The sequence below is a fragment of the Rhea pennata genome, chromosome 18 (assembly GCF_028389875.1).
Source record: "Rhea pennata isolate bPtePen1 chromosome 18, bPtePen1.pri, whole genome shotgun sequence".
Lineage (NCBI taxonomy): Eukaryota > Metazoa > Chordata > Aves > Rheiformes > Rheidae > Rhea > Rhea pennata.
This window is the reverse complement of record NC_084680.1, coordinates 7,862,608-7,881,218: the sequence shown is the minus strand read 5'-3', so window position 1 is coordinate 7,881,218 and position 18,611 is coordinate 7,862,608. Positions and strand designations below refer to the sequence as shown.

At 45.9% G+C, this 18,611-nt stretch overlaps 1 protein-coding gene across 3 annotated transcripts in view; it reads right to left on the bottom strand.

The window, feature by feature from the left end:
- Positions 1-18,611, bottom strand: part of COL27A1 (collagen type XXVII alpha 1 chain) — a 164,198-nt gene that overhangs the window by 94,520 nt on the left and 51,067 nt on the right. For all 3 annotated transcript variants that reach the window (XM_062590624.1, XM_062590625.1, XM_062590626.1), the window contains exons 11-13: positions 17,113-17,166; positions 15,853-15,897; positions 1,624-1,677 (exon numbers count right to left, since the gene is read on the bottom strand). In XM_062590624.1, the coding sequence (XP_062446608.1) occupies positions 1,624-1,677; positions 15,853-15,897; positions 17,113-17,166 (153 nt within the window). The remainder of the gene's footprint in view (positions 1-1,623; positions 1,678-15,852; positions 15,898-17,112; positions 17,167-18,611) is intronic.

Below are 18,611 nucleotides of genomic sequence, written 5' to 3'. Positions count from 1 at the left end.
GGGCTGGCTGGTGGGAGGAAACAGTAATACAGTCTAGAAAGTCTTCTACTCTGGGACTGCTAGCTCCTCTCTGACCTGCAGCTTAAGCTGACTGCAAGATGGGATAAGTCCTGCAGAAGTATTTCTTGGGAATCTAATGCTTGCAGTTCACTGCTTTCATGTGTCTTGTGCTGAATTCCCATGAAGGCTGCAGTATAGCTGAGCTGATTAGAGTTGCTGATTAGAGCTGCTTGTGAAAAATTACTTTTATGTTGAGTACATGATGAATGGGAACTTAAACACACATGTGGAGTGGGTTACTTCACACAAATTGTTCCACCAAAACACAAAGAACACTACTGTGATTATGTGTTAAACAACCAACACAGCACGAATTTCAGAGATGAGTCAGGAGCTGCTCACATGCTAATTGACAGAGAACTGGCAAACCAATTCAGAAAATAATTTTGAATAATTAATATATCTGAGAACTTTCGCAATCCACTAGGACATGTTTTGTGAACAACGGAAAACACAGCACGTGTACAACTGTTTGGTATTAACTGCTACAAGAGCAGAGCAAAATAAATCTTAGCAGTATCCAGCTTCTTAAGAGGTTTCTGGGACCCATCCTGACCCAATTCCTAGCAGACGCATCCCATTCTTAAAGAGTCAGCAGGGGTCAGATAAAAACCTGAGTTAGAACAAGAATTCAGTGATCTGGAGACCTCTTGTCACTGCAGTGTCGGGGTCAGCTGCCGTGGAGGGCAGGAGGGCCAGCAGCCTGAGCTATGGTTTCCTGGGCCGCCCCTGCTCCTTGGAGCGCCCAGACTCCAGTGCTGGCTACCAAGCACTTCTTGCCCTGGTATCAGCTTCTGCCTCAGATGAGGAGAGGCACTAAGCTCTGAATACTTTAGAAATTCACACATCTACAGCCTGATGAGATACACAAGTGGTATCAGCTTGCTAACCTACATCAGAAAATGAGATATGTTGAAAACACGGAGAGTCAAATGCTTCGTTCTCCACGTACCACCTCAGACCTTCATGCAACAGAGCACCAAGGCCTGTTCCTCTGAGGGGTTCACATGCACTGAGGTAGCCCTCCATGCTGGCATATGATGATACATCCTTCTATCTGCAAACCCTGTTTCACAGAAGCTTCATACAGAACTAACCAGAGTCAGAGCAATTCCTGTATCCATCATTGGCATTGCATCAAGCCCTATGGTCTGGACGACATGCTGCTAATATGGCCTGCTTATCAGGAGCAGCATCCTTCCCATCTCTCACTTCACTTTCCTTAAAATTGTATTGCCAGGACGAGAAAGCATCTAGCAGGACCATGGTGCAAGAAAAGAGAGAAAGGAAAACAGAAAGCAGATGGCAACATGAAAACCTGAGAGCTACTGGATGTTGAGTCAAAGGTTGGAATTAGCAGCAGGCACAAGCAGGGCAGAGGTCCACATTTGTTTTTTTTTTTTTTTTTTTTTTTTTTTTTTTTTTTTTTAGGAGGGATACAACAAAATGCTAACAGCTGCCACCAGACTCTCGAGAGCTTCTTTCAGCTCTAACCTACATGATGCAGCACACTGTAGCATCTAACAAAATGTGAAGAGAGAAGGGGAAAAGCTATCAACTTACGGGGTTCCCATCAATGCCTGGAGGTCCTCGTTCTCCAAAATCACCAGGAAAACCCTAAGGAAAGGACATAAACACAAGTACAGTTATTGATGCATCCTGGTATAAAAACAGACAGTTTAATAACTGCTCCCTTTGCACTCAGTGCAATGTTTTGGTAGACACTGGGTCACAAGGAAGTCTTGGTCCAATTAGCCTGCTAGTCCTCATCCACACCATCCCCCCTCCACCAGTCCACCTGCTCAGCAAAAAGCTTTGCATAGCTGTGAGCTCTGATACAGTACAGAAGATCACCTGGATACTCACAGAGTTACACTGAGAACACTTCCCAGTAAAGCTAGCTGTATAAAGTGGTAGCAGTGGCATTTTGCAAAGGTTTGAAAGTTGAAGAACACCATAAAATAGTAAAAATAAATGGACACAATTTGCAGCGAGGCCTGAATGGCTGTGAACGCAGAGAAGGCTCCTCAAAACCACTTCTCTTCTGGCAGGGCAGGTGCCCCTTGGCCATTGCAGATGGGGAGAGGAGAGAGTCAGAGAGGTTGGTCAGACCAGACAGGTGGGAACTGCTGTTTACAGAGGTAGGAAGTAGTTCTGCACTTGAGTGATTTTCAAGTGTAGGAAAAAAATTCAGTGACTTGTGGTTCACATCAGCTAGAACCAACTACAGTTTGATTGACCTGCCTTGGCACAGGGGGATGGAAATTTAACCCTGAGCATGTTTGCCCTGAAACTAGTCACATATCCTGGTTGCTCCTATTCAGTGCTTGTATTTGGAATCACTTCCACATTGCCTACCATCTTCCAGGCAAAGTCATATAGAAGGGTGCTACAAAATCTGTTCTTGGCCTCTTGTTGCTCATACTGGCACCCTGGACAAGTGGGTGATTCTGGGGAGAGAGGGTTAAAAGTAGACCGTGGAGAGTGACAAGTACAGGGAAGCCCTCATAATGACTCTTGAGGATGTTGTTTACTCCGAACAGAGTGCCAGTAAAAGGTGAGCCTTGGAGAAGGGCCACTAAGAGCTGCTCCTCAAGGTCCACGCAGCACAAAGGAGAACGAACGGGAATCCTGAAGACTAGGAAGACAAAGCACCTCTCAGGGGTTAGGTCCCTAAAGTGTCTGTCCTGCAACCCCTTTAAGCACTGTTTTAGACCAATCATTTAACAACTGAATTCTTCCTCGTAAAGGGAATGAAAAGTGCTATGTTGAGGAATGGAGTGAGAAAAACCTCGCATTTGGAAGATCAAACTGTGTGCTTACAGATATAATGCTTCCTATCCTCTTTTAGGAAGAAACATCCTACTGATAAACACAATACTTCCATAATAGTCAATCCAAAATCCCGTATGCTCCAGAAGAATTCATAAATCTTTCCCCAATGAGTGTTCCCAGGAAGAGGTTGTCAATGGATGGCAATTCCTGCATTATCTCATCCTATCCACTAACATTATCATTTTAACTCTACTCCCTTCTCTTGTGATAGCTGACTAGTTTGTGCTTCTGGAGCCCATGCAGATGCTTAAAGAAGCTGATCAAAGATGCTGAGAAAATTTCCTTCAATGTATTCATAACCTTGCAGCTTGCCAAGGAGTAAATGGTTCCAAGCTTGTCACAGCCCACACCCTAGAGCTGCAAAAGGCCATGTTTACTACATGAGAAGTAACCACAAAAGAGTTCTGCATCATATTTTATCTGACACAAATTCAAAAGACATCAAACAATCATGAAAATAGGGGTGGAGGTGCTGAGACAGAGCCAGAACATGACGGGGTGGCACTTTCTATCACTCTTAGACTGACCCTATGCTCTCCTAAGCCCCCCATTTCTCTAAGCGCAAATACATTATACACCAGCTTGCTTTTCCTTCTCCTGTCTCGGTCTAGTTCCCTCAATAAGAGCACAGCACAGGGCCTCTGTGGTTAGTAAACCCCACTAGCCACCACACCTATGCTTTCAAGAAGTAAGCAGTTGAGTTAAAGATGGGTTGGACTCAATTTTCTCCTGAGATTGGACTCTATGCAAGCAAAGAGCTGGCAGGGAGCAGGCTGCAGAGAGTTATTAGGGACCAGCTCAAATAACAGCAGCCTCAGGGATACTCTGAACTTCAGCTGCAGAAGAGGGTGCTTTGGGGAGGCTCTGGGACTGAGGTAAGAGCTCTGCTCTTCTCCACTTTTTTCTTGCATGTTCCTTAAAAAAGGGCAAGATATTACATGAAGCAGCATCCACCTCTGCTGATCCTGAGCCAGAAGGAAAATCCCCATCTCCTAGAGTTGTTGTCCATGAATAGAGCACAGGCAGAGCCTAATCCCAGGCTCTGACTCCTTGACTTGCTTAACTTGGCTAAGACTAAAATCCTCCTTTATTTTGCACAATATTCTGATTGCGGGCATCAGGATGGAAAACTAAGAAATTTGCTCACATACAAAAGGCTTCCTAGTGTATCCCTGTGTGTTTCAGTTCAGAGCAGGACAGTGCTTGTGCAGCAAAGCTCCTCTTGCTCCTGTTCTGCTCTTTGGTTTGTGGCGAAGCAGCTGCAGAACGTGAGCAGTGTTCCTTAAGATGAAGCTAGACCAGAAGATAGGCTCCAGAAACACACCAGCAAGCTGCATCTGCTAGGGCATGCGCTGCTTTTGACACAGACTAGGAGTCACGATAAATTTGCCTTATACCCCTGCTTGGCTCCACCAGGGCATGAGATGCCAATGGCAACAGAACTGTGTTCCTGGGCTACCTAACAGCTTGACAGAAGGGTGGATGGGGAAGGGGACAACTCTTGCTAAGCCACATGGATGCTCTCTCACTTCCTGCCTGCTCCACTGAGTATAATAAACACTGGTTCCTTCGGAAAACCAAACCTGAAGAAAACAAAATGACAGCTAAAAGCATGCCATCTGCAAACCCATCAGCAACACTGACAAGTGGTCACAGTGGCTACAACAGGAAACCTATCCTGGGAAGCTCTGCAGTTAAAGATGCCATCCAAAACCTTCCTTCACCTTTGAGGGCTCACCACTCCTGATCAACACAATTATGCAAAAATATATCTAGTTGCACACATGGTGAAATATGGGGGACCTGCTTACGACAACTGCAATTTTACCACTGACTTTTGAGCCAGGATTTCACTTCTCCTGTACCGGTTCTCTAAAGTGTTCAGTACATGCTCATGAATGGATGCAAGTTATCGCTTGCTTGCTTGGATTCAGCTCTATTTTACAAGCTTCACTGCAAATGGGAAAGTTGTCTGCCTTTCCAGTTGGGCACCACAACCTTCGAGGCTGTGCACAAGCCAAGAAGCTGTGGTACGCAACCACTAGAATCAGCCTTCTGCCATCTAGAGACAAAGATGTCAAAAAATAATAAAAGGGTGGGGGAGAAAACAACTTCAGTGAAAAGTAAAAGAAGAAAAATATCTCTGCTACACACAGAATCAGTAAGATCAGAACAGAGATGTGTAAGGAAAACCCATTGCTCAGGCAGGGAGAAAAAACTGCCTAGGAATATTTTGCTGTTTACAGTCATGTAACTTGCCAAGGAAAATATGAACATGCATAGACTGATACTGTACTTACGCTGCTGCAGTTTTCAGTCACAGCCCCCAGAGCTCCCCGTGCTGCATCCTCCCGTTCTCAGAGAACGCAGTTGGGCACAAAGTGGCCCACGAATGCCACTGAGCAGCCTAGCTCTCAGACTGTCTTCCATCAAAATAAGGTCTTGCTGATGTAGGGAAGTTTTATTGCTTATACTAATACAATTAACTAATACAGCTACAACAGACTATCATCATCAAGAGGAATGTTTCCTCCAGAATAAGAGTAGCATTTTCTACATTTGGTTTAAACCTCTTCTAAAGTGATATAAATAAGTGATATATAATTCTACCAGAATAAAAGTGCTCAGATGCTATTTAAGGCTATTTAGAGCTATTTAAATTCATAATTTTCTCACTAGTCTCTTCGTGCTCTAGTTCCTAGTCCTAACCTCATTGCTTAAAGATAAAGACATGATATGAGGCACTTGCTAACAGAGTTAATAAACACCTAGCTTTTTTATAGACTTTCTACCAGTAGTTCTCAAAGTATTTCAAAAAGCAAACTACTCCCATTTCAAAGGCAGAGAGCTGAGGAACTGGGGGGAGGGCCCTTGGCCAACACTACCCTGTCAAAAAGTCAGCAATAAAACCTGGGACTCCCAAGTGCAGCTCCATGGAGGAGATGATCAGGTCTGGCCTGCTCACAGCTACAAACTGGCTCCTACCACTGAGCTGGGGCTTCTACTCATCCTCAAGATGGGGTGGGAAAGGATTAGAGTGGCAGCAAACAGAGAAGAAACCCCAGAACAGTGAAGGCTAGCATTGGCCCAGGACAGGTCTCAGCAGCAAGGCTCGATCCTTGCTGCTGCTTGCTTGGCCCTTAACATGCCTTCTGCTCTCCTGTCACCAGCAGCCCTCCCAGCCTCGGCTCTCAGGTCTTTGGGCAATGTTTGGTTTCCTGGTACTTTTTGGTCCAATGTTGTAAAATGAATCCAGAAAAGGAGACAAACAGAGCAGCACCAAGTCAACTAAGCCCAGACACCCTAGTCCAGTGCTCAAGCTCTGCGACACAAGTATTAATGGTCCTTTTGTACATCAAATGAGAAATGGCTCTGGTTATAGCACAAAGAAGGGTGTTTCAGCAGCCACACAGTCTCCAAAGCTCAACCCATGTTGTGAGAGCTCTCACAGCATAGTCCACTGTGTACCAGGAACTAACCAATCTTCTAAGTCTCTACCAAAAAAGAAAGCACTTTCTTGTCACTGGGTAAGCAGCAGCAGTTTAAACTACAGTAACAGATCCAGGGACTGTGGCGCTCCATTTACTTGATCTCAAGTGTCTTCAGAAGTTGTTCACCCACAGCCTCTCTCCTCTTGCTTGCTCCTAAAGGACAGAGGTGTCCCAAGGGAGCAAAACTAGTGGTATTCAACTGTAACAAGCAGTCTAGGATAACAAAGTCCTCTTGTCCTTCCTATTTGTTTCATCCCCCTGGTCACCCTGTTATATCTGAAAGCCATGCAGTGTCTCTCTCGCGCACTGCTCCACAAGCCCGCGGAGCCCGAGCTGCGGAAGAGCACGCGGGGCAGGAAGCGTGTTTTATGGTGCTGGCTGATGGGCAGGTTGCGACTGGCAGCCCATTGCAGGAGACTTGAGAAAAGGATTAAGCAGCCTAACCTATTCAGTCTCCTGACCTTCCCAAAGCGAGTGCAGTTTTTCTTGGTACGGAAAATTTCACTGTTTCTCAGGGTGCAGCTGTTTTTCCGGGAAGCCTGGTCTCTGGAAATTATGCTCAGAATTTGGGATGGCAAAGAAAAATACTCCGGAGAAAAATATCCAGTGTGCATCTTACCTACCCTCGGGGATGGTTGGGGCATGCAGAAAAGGACCAGGACTAGGAAGAGATGGCTAAAGGCAGCAGAGCCATGAGGAAAATGTTCAGTTAACACATTCTGCTGGCCAAAAGCCAGTGGGGTGCTCCTCTGCAGCAGCTAAAGTCAGGTATGACAAAACTTTTGGCTCTAGCCCACAGCTGGGAAATGCAGGAGGAAAAGAAAGCTGAGCTGGATGGATTTTGAACTTCTCCCTCAGACAATGCAATGAAGGGAGCAAGCTGAAGTTTAAAGCAGAGCTGGAGAAAAAGCATACAAGGGGATGTACTAAGCAAGACCCAGGTGTCTCTGGTGCTTCTGCATTGCCCTCTCCATCCCCAAAAGAGTGCTTTACAGTGGTACAGACGTTGTGTTCACTGCACTCAGTGAAGAAGGTGAGGCACCACTATTGGAGAGTGAACTGAGTCAGAGAGACATGAACTGAGGCAGCGAGAGACAAACTGATTTATCCCAGGTAACACAAAGTCTAAAGCAGAACTGGTAATTAACTGCATCTTCTAAGTCCTACAATAGCACCTTAATTTCTGTTTCTCCACGCTCCCTGCAAAGGGCATCCTCTCATGCACTAGATGCAAGGAGACTCCTACTAAGAACAACCAGACCTGGACACACATTGTAAAATGAAATGCCCTGATGTTATTCCTGCATCAGGGCATTACGTCCCCCTCTACTTCCCCTGCCTTTTGTCCTCTGCTTAAAACAGAGAAGCCTGCCCTTTTTTTTGCCACTGTCAGCCAAAGGATTGCTCCCATCAGAGCACATGGCACGACTTCTTGTCTCCTGTCCCTGGGAGCAGCTATCCTGAGGGAAGCAAAGAGACTGGTGAGATGCACCGAGTCTTTTGCTCCCCGCAAGGCCTTTTCAGGTGTGCGTATGTGGGTGGGTGTGTTGTATGTATACAACATCTGATTCAGTTTAAAACACTTTTCCTGATGGAGTAAAGGAGGCAGTCTGGCAGCCACTGCTCCAAAGAATCCTGGCAGGTCTTCACGCCAACAGAATCCTTCTCCAAAAATAGGATTTTATTTTCCTGTTGGCTGAAGGTGAAGCTGTTCAAACCAACCAGCCCTCCTGTCTTGTCTGCAAAAGATTGCATTTGCCAGCTGGCTCCAGCCAGGTGAACCTCTGCCCAGGAGTCTCCCCAGGGATGGGGCTTGCAAGTCAAGCAATTTAAACCAGAAAAAGGTGGTGGTAGGGAAGGAGCAAGGCTGAGGGTGAGAGAAGGCATTCACTAGGAAAAAAAGAAAAAAAAAAGAGGGAGAATAAAATAAACAAATGTAGCTTATTTTGGCAGCTTAGGTCTCTGGAGAGCATTCTTGGTGGAGAGAAGAGACGTGAGCCCCTCCACAGGTGGGCGCAAAGGCAGGAAGATTGGCCAAGACCCAGCACCGGCTCCTAGAGCAGCAAGAGTTGCCCGACAGGGATCCTGGCAAACCCCAGGCTCCCAACTTGCCTGCTCACTACCCTTCAGTTCCTGCAGCCATGCAGGAGCCTTCCTTTCTGTGTAGTTTAGACCCAGGACTGTAACAACTTCCATTTCTCCAAAGAAGGGAGATACCACCCTCAGCCCGCTACAGGTCTGGTAGTCCTGTCACAGTTCTGCTCCTCTGTAACCGAAAGAGCAGCTTTCTTCTCTCTCCCTGGGGAACCCTGCAGCTCCGTGTCATATCCTCTTTGCAAAAAGATTTCATGGCATTTTCTAATGTAACTATGCCTCCAGCTCCCTCCGTGGGAGCACGGCCCTCCAGCGCGGTCAGCTCCACCTGAATGTCAGCCAGAGCCCCTGAAGCCCTCCGCAAGCCAAACATCACTGAAGATGACTTACAGCCTCTCCAGTCTCTTGACCTTCTGCCTTTTGAAGCTTTGCTGCTTTTGTGCATGTATATCTCTTCTCACTTCTGTGGGGCTCTAACAGAGTATAAATTACACAGACCCAGTTACCTAATGCTCCAAAGTACTGAATCTGCCAACACTCCTAATTATTTATGGACCAAGATTTCCAAATCACAGCCTCCTACTTAACGAACACAGTCAAGTGGCTTTGGTAATCAAAATATTTTCAGACTTGAAAGTGATAGCTACATTATTTTTTCCTTTAATTTCTAATCAAAATATTTTGGGGTTTGCATCTGATTTATGAATGAACATTTCTCTGAAGGAAGAAGGATGCTCTTGTGCTTAGGAGACCTCAATTTAATTCTTCATAAGCTTTTTGAATGATAATGGGTGATTTCACTCAGAGACATGCACAAAAACAAAATGTCTTTAGTTTCAGTAGAAGTTACGGGCCTTTGTACTTTTTGAACCCTCTTCCCCATGCTTTCAGTACCTCATTTTGCCCATTCATTAAAAAAAATGAAGTACATGCTAGCACTCTCTACTTTGCCAGGTTATTTGGATGATGTAATCATGAATGCTACAAACACACGCTGATATCAGAGTGATATGTAGCAAGGTAAGCACCTCACTGCATAGATTTGGGAAACTCCCAGACGTGTGGAATGGAACTTGGGCCAGAAAGAGTGACATTTGCTCTGGGCTAACGCCTGCATTTCAGAGTAGTGAACCAGTTCCAGAATGGAGGAGAGACTAGCTGCCCGGTTTCAGTGTCCAACCTGAGCATTAAAGTCACGGATTACTCAAACCAAATCTATTTTAACAATTCAGGTTAGCAAAAAAAAAAAAAAAAAAAAAAAATGATGGCAAAAAAGTGACCTCGCTAGCAGCAAAAATTGCAGTTCAAGTGTTAACTCTCTCACAGTAACAAGGGAGTTTCACTTATTAGTGATGTTCAGGACTTCCACTTGACTTTTCATGTAAATAGAATGATTAAAGGCATTTTTTTAAAAAATCAGGCAGTTTCTGAAGAGCCAGAGGTGCTGTGCTTTTTGGCGCTTGGCTAGTGTATCAGTCCAAGAAAGAAAACTACCTACTGATTATTGTCCATCAACTCCTACAGCACTTTGTGCTTCTCACTGCAGCTTGACTCACTGATTTACCAGTACAAATAGGTCCTCAGTCTACGCAATCCTCCACTAACTTCAGCTGGCCGCACCTGAAAGAGCATGTGTAGGCACAGGGCCCAAAGCTTGAACCTAAACTGTGACACTGGTTATGAAGGAATGTTTTATGGTTTGGAAGGTGAGACAGTCCACCAAGTATTCAAGTGAATCAGACCTGAGCAGTGAAGCAACACATAAGAGTGAAGATTTACTTTCTGAGGATATATCCTGCTAGCATCATTTAGGATCTCAGTTAAAAGAATAATTCTCATTTCTTTCAAATTTTGGAAAATGACTTCTGGACTAACACACTGCATACCACCTAGCTAAATTTGAAATTGCAGAAGTTAATTCACAGACCTTTAGAGATTTTCAATTTAATTAAAATATTTCTCTAAAGTGTTTTAAAAATGTTTCTCAATGTTTAAAGAGAAGTACCACTCTATTTTATTTTATTTTATTTTATTTGGAGGTAATGCAGTGTTGGAGATGAAAGACACATGGCTGGAACCCTTAGCAGCCCATGTGAAGCATGATCTTCAGAGCTCTAAGTGACAGCTCTTAGGGTGTATTCTTAAGTCACAGAGAGCAGCAGAAATTTCTTATGAGAAAGGCCATGTGGGCAGCCTCTTTGCACTCTCAGGGAGCCTACTCAAATTAACTAGAATTTGGCAATTAAAGTTAAAGAAGTAGTACCTGGAAATACTGTTAACAATTTCCCAAATCTGGACCTGCGTGGTGCAGAAGGCTTTAGCCTGGTTCACTACAAATGCAAGGAAGAACCGCTAGGACCTCAGCTGCTTCCAGAGCAGGAAGAAAAGTTGGTTAAAGTCCCTGTCCCTACAGAGAGGAACAAGATTTATTTTCTCAGTGATCTGCGGTTATGCCAGCCTTTCCAGACACATGGCAAAACACGTCCCCCTATTGTTTGCATGGACAACAGCTGAGGCTGTGTAACTTGGCGAAGCTCCATGCACTTACGTTCACCGCTAAGTTATCTCTGACATATATCAAAAGCCTGGGGAAAGCTGCAAAATGAAACCTTCCTAACCCAAAGGCTGCCCTGCTTTTTGCTATCTGGTATGTCCAACCAGGCAATGTCTTTTCGTATGCTGCAACACCATCTCCTTTTTGGTAGGGTGCACAAGGGAACCGCGTGCATTTCTAATGACTTAGTAGATGGAGAAAAAGGGATACACTGGGACTTGGTGTTCACAGGAGGCAGGAGTTAAGACATGAACTGAGTAAGTCAACACAAAAGAAGACAATAGATATGAAAAACAGCCTGGCAAAAAGGCTCTGCTCCTCTGCCCCCTTATAAACTAAGGGCCGGCAAATGGGACCCCGACTGTGGTCAGCTCATGGAAAACAGATGCCAAATTCAGCAGCTTCCTACAGCAGTGATGCTCACAACAAATCCTGAGGCTACACTGGAGCAGCTGCCAGATCACTGCTGGCTCCTACAACCTCCATGCTGTGGCTGACAGGCAGAGGGAAAGGCGGCTTCTGTATTCACCTATGCACTGATTCCTAATACTTAAAATTCCCAACCACTTCAAAGCACCTGTCCCTTGACAGTAGTACTCCCAGTAGTACTTCTTGGCATTTATATACTGTCTTTCAGCCACTGAGCTCAAAGGAGAGCTGAGTGTGTTAGCCCTGATTTGCACATAGCCAAGAATAGCAAAACGATTTGTCCAAAGATGCATGCCACCGGGACAGACCAGTGCCCACCGGCTCCTGTGAAGTCCCCAGTCAATGCAGCATCTCCCCACCTTATCTTGGCAGGCTCCCGTCATTTCCATGGGCAGGGGTGTCAGCCTTCCTGGCCGTGCATCTCAAGTGCAAACCCTCCCTCCTTGCCTGCTGGTTATACAATCTATTCCATCTGGCAAATTAGCTCCTTGGAGCTGCGCTTTGGCAACATGTTGGCACTTGCCAAAGGCTGTGTAAAGCATAACAGCAGAGCCTGTGGCACCAGGAGATGTTTGCCTCCCTCATCTGAGGTTAGCAGGCATACAGAAACCCGTCATGCAGTCCTACAGCTGGCAGGACACAGCTGCTTATCACTCACACACAAGCTACAGGAGGACAAGGGAGAGACCAGCAATGATAAGCCCGGCTAGACAGACCGGGAAGTTGAAATGACTGTGATACTAACGACTTGCTCACTTTGCTGCTACCTAAACTTCCCAGCCCTGGGGTTAGTTTCATCCTGTGTTGTCTCATACTCCAGCCTGAGGGAATCCTTGGGCCGGGATTTTTCTTTCATGGGGCATTTGCACAGTTCCTGACCCAGCGATGCTCTCAGGGTTCAGCTCGGGTTTCAGCCATGGGAACAGCAGCACCAACAGGTTTTCAGGAAAACAGAAGGAAACCTCAGATGTTTTACTAAACCAAGAATAGATCTCAGGCAAACCCAAGAATTCCTAAGTATGTCTTGGAACTAAACTTTACTCCTTCTGAAATGGAAATCTCACTGCAGAGTCATATACCGCCAGTAATGTTCCAACTACTAACATCACTAACTGCCTTCTAAACACCTTGTTTTCATCAGTCGCACAATTCCACCTTCCTTCTCCCAGGACCTCTGATGAGTCTCCCTCAAGGTTACCTGTATTTGCTTAGACTGCAAGGAAAGAGGAAAGAATCCACCAATCCAGAAATGAGAAATCTTCCTAGTGCTGGTAACCTCACATGCATTGCCCAGCATCTGGGCTTCTCCCTTCCTTCCTATCTCTTTTAAAATATTACCACTGATAGAAAACATTATAAGCTAAAATCAGACCTAAGACAGTACAGCTGATGCATTCTTGATACTTTATATACATGAAAAAAAGAGCAAGAAACAAGCACTCATCAGTAACTAAGGTGAACAACAAAAAAGTTCAAAGCACAGAAACTCTTTGGATGCATTTCCTAAAAGCTCCTCTTTAAGTCTCTCTCACTAACAGGACTTGAGGACGTCTGAAAACACTACACTGTATTTGAAGTTAAATGTAACGTGTAATTCAGACATTTCTGATTGCAGCTAGTCATCTTCCATAGCATAAAGACATCCACATCAAATTACTCAGGCATGGACTGTGTTCCAAAACTGATCTGTCTGTGCAGCTGCCTCTCTCCGACAGAAGGTGGACCATCATGTGCTACTCCCTCTCCCAACAAAGTACTTTGCATTATTTGTTCTGCAGGCCCAAGTTTCCTTCCAAGAATATAATCACCTCTGTCCACAAAATAAAACCTACCCCTTTCAGTTTTGCCATCCTGGATGGGTGACTAGCTATAGCTCTTCTTCCTGTGCATTACCTGGTTCTCACCAGGGCAAATGACAGGACATCTCCTTTCTATAGACGAATTACGACTGACGCATCTCCCCGTGCATCCCTTAGCATGGCTAGAAACACAGCCCTTCCACCTTCACAGCAATGTGGCTACACCGCACCCTCGTCCTCTTTTTGCCAGCTGCCCAGCTGAACAACATAAAACCCCATCCTTCTCAGACATTGCTTTGGCAACACTGAAGTTTTGAGTAACCAGCCACTTCAGTTTCAGGCCTCCAGCCTACTCCTAAAGCAAGCAGCAGATCTGGAGAAATACAGACTCATGTTATTTCAATCTCCCTGGTGCATTGCACTTTAATCATGATTCTCTACCAGGTTTCCCTCAACCCTCTTCTTACTCAAGTGTTCGCCAGTGCCCATGCATTAGGAACGCATTTGTCTCCTCCTCTACTGATGCGCTGCAGGGAGATCAGAATGGGAGGTGGAGTCCGTTGCTTCCATGACAGATTCACCGTGTCCCTCACAGCTCTGCAGAACTTAACTTCCCTGGAACCGTTTCAAAATCTGACTCATGTCCAGTTAGTCTATTTTAATCATTCACTCTTACGTCATTCTGGGAGGCCCATGGTGTCGCATGCAAACTCCCCCATACCCCTGCTCCTTCTCCACCAAGCATTTAATCTGTTACCATCTCATACCAAACAGGACTAGGTAGAGCAATATATTTATTACCAACTCCCTTCCTACTCTCCAGAACATTTACCAACTTCAGACAGTAGCTAACAAGAGCTTCCAAGAGCTCTCCATTGCAATGACAAAACTGAGAGAGAGCAGGAACAGTAGCAGCGCCAGCAAATCGAGTGGAGCAGGGACGCAAGAGAGACAAGAAAAATCACAGCAAGCTCACTAACACTGCAAACCAGCTGGAAGACAGCACAGGCCGATAGATAAGTGTTGGAATGGGAATCAGGTCAGCTGGTTGCTACTTTCTATTCTCCCAGTCATTTCCTGAATAACTCTGCATGTCACTTAATCTTTTTGTTAACGCTCGGAAGTACAAATCATCAGCATTGGTCCATTCAAGATTTCTTATTAAACTTGATATCATGAAGTGGGGATGAAGCCAAAACTCTCTGAAAGAGCCTAGTAAAACAAAAGTGCTGATGCTTAGTCGTTTAATCCCTTCTCTAGATCCCAGCCTAAATGCCTACATGGTTGAATGATTCCCCACTCATCTCAAGGGAGCATCTTGTTTGTAACAGTGACCGCCAGACAAAAACTCTTGCCTGGAAGTCTACAAAAGCTAGCCAAACAACAGCTGGAATGCGTTGAACCTACAGCATGCTCCGTGCAGAAACAAGTCAGAGAGCAGAAACCCTGTACCTAACGACAGTTGCTTTGTTTGTTTTACTCTGGTCAATGAGTCACAGTTGCTTCGGCTGGCTCTCTGCAATTACAATTATTCATCATAGAAGCTTCTGGTGTAACTAGCAGCTTACAAAACCGTAAGACTTGGAGTAGATTTTGGCAAAAACCAAACCAAACCAAAACCCCCCCCCCCCAAAAAAAAGAAAAAAAAAAAAAGGCACTGCAGCTAATTTCCCTCCACCAATCTCACCGAGAGCAGGAACAGTCAGCAGGGATGAACGTGGAGCTGTCAGGATGTTTGCGTGGTTTCTGCTGTGAGAACAGCAGCAAGTTGTAGGCATGGGACTCCTAGAAAAGGCACATTTGCATGCAAGGGTGACAAGAGCACTGGATTTTTCTGTGTGAGGGTGAGTGGAAATTTTACAAGGAGTTTGCAAGTGTGATGATGTCAGAGAGACGGAGGGAAATTCAGGCTAGCCTGAAAGACAAGGTGCAAAGGCAATGAGGCACACGAGTGCACGGATGGGCCTGATCTCTCCACTGACTCCTGGAGCAAACAGCTTGATACATTCTGGCAAGGGAAACGCACAGAAGAGACTGGAAGAAGGCTGATGTGGGAATAGCATCTCTTTCTGCCCTTTCCCCAATTCCTCTACCCATTTTCATACTTCTCCCTCCTGTTTTTATTTTGCCATTTGCCACTATCAGCACAAAACTTCTCTACAGCTTCAGCGTTCTCACAGTTTTCACCTCATATTCAGCCCTACCTGCACACACTTCTTTCCTCCTTGACAAGCTCTTAAATCTACCCAGCCTCCTGGCCCCTCAAACTTTAATGTCTATCAGATCTGTTACTGCTTTAACTCTGTACCACCACCGACAAGAAAGTTGTTATATAGAAGTGCACTTGCATTATACAAACCAAGATGGTACAAGCATTGGAGAGAATCACAGCAAGGACAGGTAAACATGACAGGACTGGTGAGACCTCCAAACAGTAAATGTAAGAGAATAAGCACGTCTAATGCAGAGAGGTTTGTTTGATCTCTCCATCTGGCTCCCATCAGAAGATATGAAGGGGCCCAGCTAAAAGCCAGATATGTTTCCGGTTTCATTTAACAAAGTCGGCATAATAGACGAGGAAAAACTTTACCGGCCTACCCATCTTGCCCCTCTTCCCAGGAACTCCAGGGATTCCCTGCAAGGAAAACACAGAGAAAAAAAATAATAGGTCTGGCTGAGAAAGCAAACAGCCAACTGACAATGCAAAACAAAACTGGAAGAGAAAGGGGAATGCAAAACAGGCTAATGACTGCAGCATTGTTCGGGAATCAAAATGTCAGCTACTTGCAGTCAGCTGCGAGAGCAGAAGACAATTAACCTTCACCCACTAACTACAGCCCTCCCTGAGGACACACACAGGCAGCATCCACACCCAGGGCAACAGGCTGAAGCTCTGCTTAGCAGGGGCAGTCATTAAGCTACTGGTCTGGAAGCGAATGAAGGCCACCGCCAAGGCACTCACTGAACTTCTGTTTATGTTTCTTACTTAGTTATACAAGCATTAAATCAGCGACTCTAGAGCACAGGGTAGTCCCCTTCCAGGCAGGCACACACACACGCACTCTCACGTGCTCCTGGGGCCTCTCTCATTTCTGCAGTTTGCATTTGAGGGAGAAAAAGTGAGAACAAAACAGTCTTCATCTTACAGTGACCTTCCTTAGGAGCTCTTGCTGTGGGAAGAGGGAGTCCTTGATGGGTAAAGGTCAGGAGGGTGGGGAGACACAGAGAAGTGCAGAAAGGCAAGGGAGGTCCTGCAAAGCTCTGAACATGTGGATTTGGAGAAGGCATGCGGGAAAACATGGGGTGAAGGAGGACATGTGGGAACTGCAGCCACAGCCCTTTAGGGAGCCTCATTCTTGGTCGCCCAATTTGGGCTAGCTAGAAGGAAGGCCATCGCCAGAAAGTCCCTGGTACTGCCCTGTCTAAGATCCAGGCCCTTTCCAGACATCTCCAGTTGGACACCGAAAACACTGGGACACTGTGGCTGGGATGTCACTCCTGTGGGAGGGGGAAATTTCTACTTACATTCTCCCCCCAGCCTACTCACTAAGATGAGCCAGAAAGGAAAAATTTAAGGGGATTTCAACAAGGCAAAATACAGAAAAAATCCTCTCTACTCATCAGTATGGTCTGATGACCCTGCCTGAACGGTCTGCTCAGGGCTTTCCTGAGCTGAATATCACCATCATGACACGGGTCTTCATGCAAGAGCAGGAACAGGCTAAAGAGGACATGTCTAAATATTAGCATGCTTGCCTTTTTCCTAAGAAACAAGGAACAGAGTTGGTTACAACAAACTGAAGAATCGTATTCAAGCAACACACTAAGATTTTTTTCACAAAATACTCACTCGTTCTCCATCAGCCCCTGGCAGCCCAAATAGCCCTGGGAGACCTATATAGCCCTAAAGAAAAGAAGAAAAAAAGTAGTCAAATACACCTCTCCACTAGCTAGTCAGTCTGTCTTTTCTGAACAGCAGAGCATCCTCCAGCGCTGGTCAATGGCAGCCGTGATGAAATAAACCTTGAGGCAAGTGTATATGCCCATGGACTGCATGGTGCTGGCTTCCACGATGTAGTCCAAGGGCACATACCCTCACACCAGGGATCATGTGGACTCCAGGCAGGAAGAGGCCAGCAAGAAGAAATCTTACCTGGGCTGGCTCTGATTGTACCTGAGGGAAACGGAGCTTGGTTTGAGGTTAGCGAGAGCGATAGCAAAAGTAAACTGCAAACTTAACTTCCTCTCCTCTCTCCAAGAGCCCTTTTCCTGCCTGTGGCACTCATTTCCAACTGTGTGCTGCAAATATGGCCCACTGCACTCTCTTGGCTTGCTCTGTGCCAACGGTGGCCGCACACTGAAGCTCCTTCTCACAGGACCAACAGCTCCTGGCCTGCAAGGCTGCCAAGCATCCCGCTGCTGGGAGAGGAGCAGACCAGCAGCAGCTCGGCCTGAAGCCTTTCCCTGCAGGCTCTGACGGGTGACCAAGACCTTTGCAACACTTTGTCAACCCAAGCTCCAAGGGCCTCCTTGGGAAGGGACCGGCTGGGCATGGCCTTTCAGCCTCTTTACACATGTGCAAAAGCTTCAGCTTTTATGCACCTATAGATCTTGACACCACACAGGAGCCTCCCTTTGCATCAGCGGAGTTTAGCATAAAATCCACTTTCATACTCATCAATCATCCTCGCGTTTTCAAATATGCAATGTTTCTCTCAGGCTTCGGGATCCCGCTCAGACAGGGCCACTGCATAAAATGTTACACTTCCTTTCCCTTGCAACAATCGAAGCCTTGTGTTTAATCCTCTTTGCTCTGCAGTTAACACAAAGTTACCTTGTGTGCTGGTCCTCTGCAAGGGACTGTTTGTGCCAAACATGCAGACTCGAGAGGAAGTGAACTTCAGCAGGGAGCCCCCTCAGCAGCACATCGCTGTTACTAGAGCCAAGTGCTAACACTGATTTGCTCTCATCTCCCTTTCTCCATCATCATTAAATCTCTTACCACCAACCCCACCAACTCTTTTCACCAGTCCATCGCTCCCTTTACGGACGTTATCTAGCTGGGAAGTGCGGCCACGCAAAACGACGCCGTCTGCCTTCGCCTCCCCAGAGCAAACCCTTTAACTCCTGCACTACTGCTGGTGAAGCGAAAAATAGAGGCTGTGGTGGAGAAGGGTCCCAGCCAATGATTCATCCCCTTAAACAAGATATCTGCATTTTGCAGATGAAGAGATGAGCATCCAGCGCTGACTGACTGCATTTGAACTGAGAAGTGGCTTTCTTTAGGTAGCTGTAAATATTTCAGCCCTCAGCATTCAGAGCTGAAAAGCAGAAGACAGTTTTCAAGTC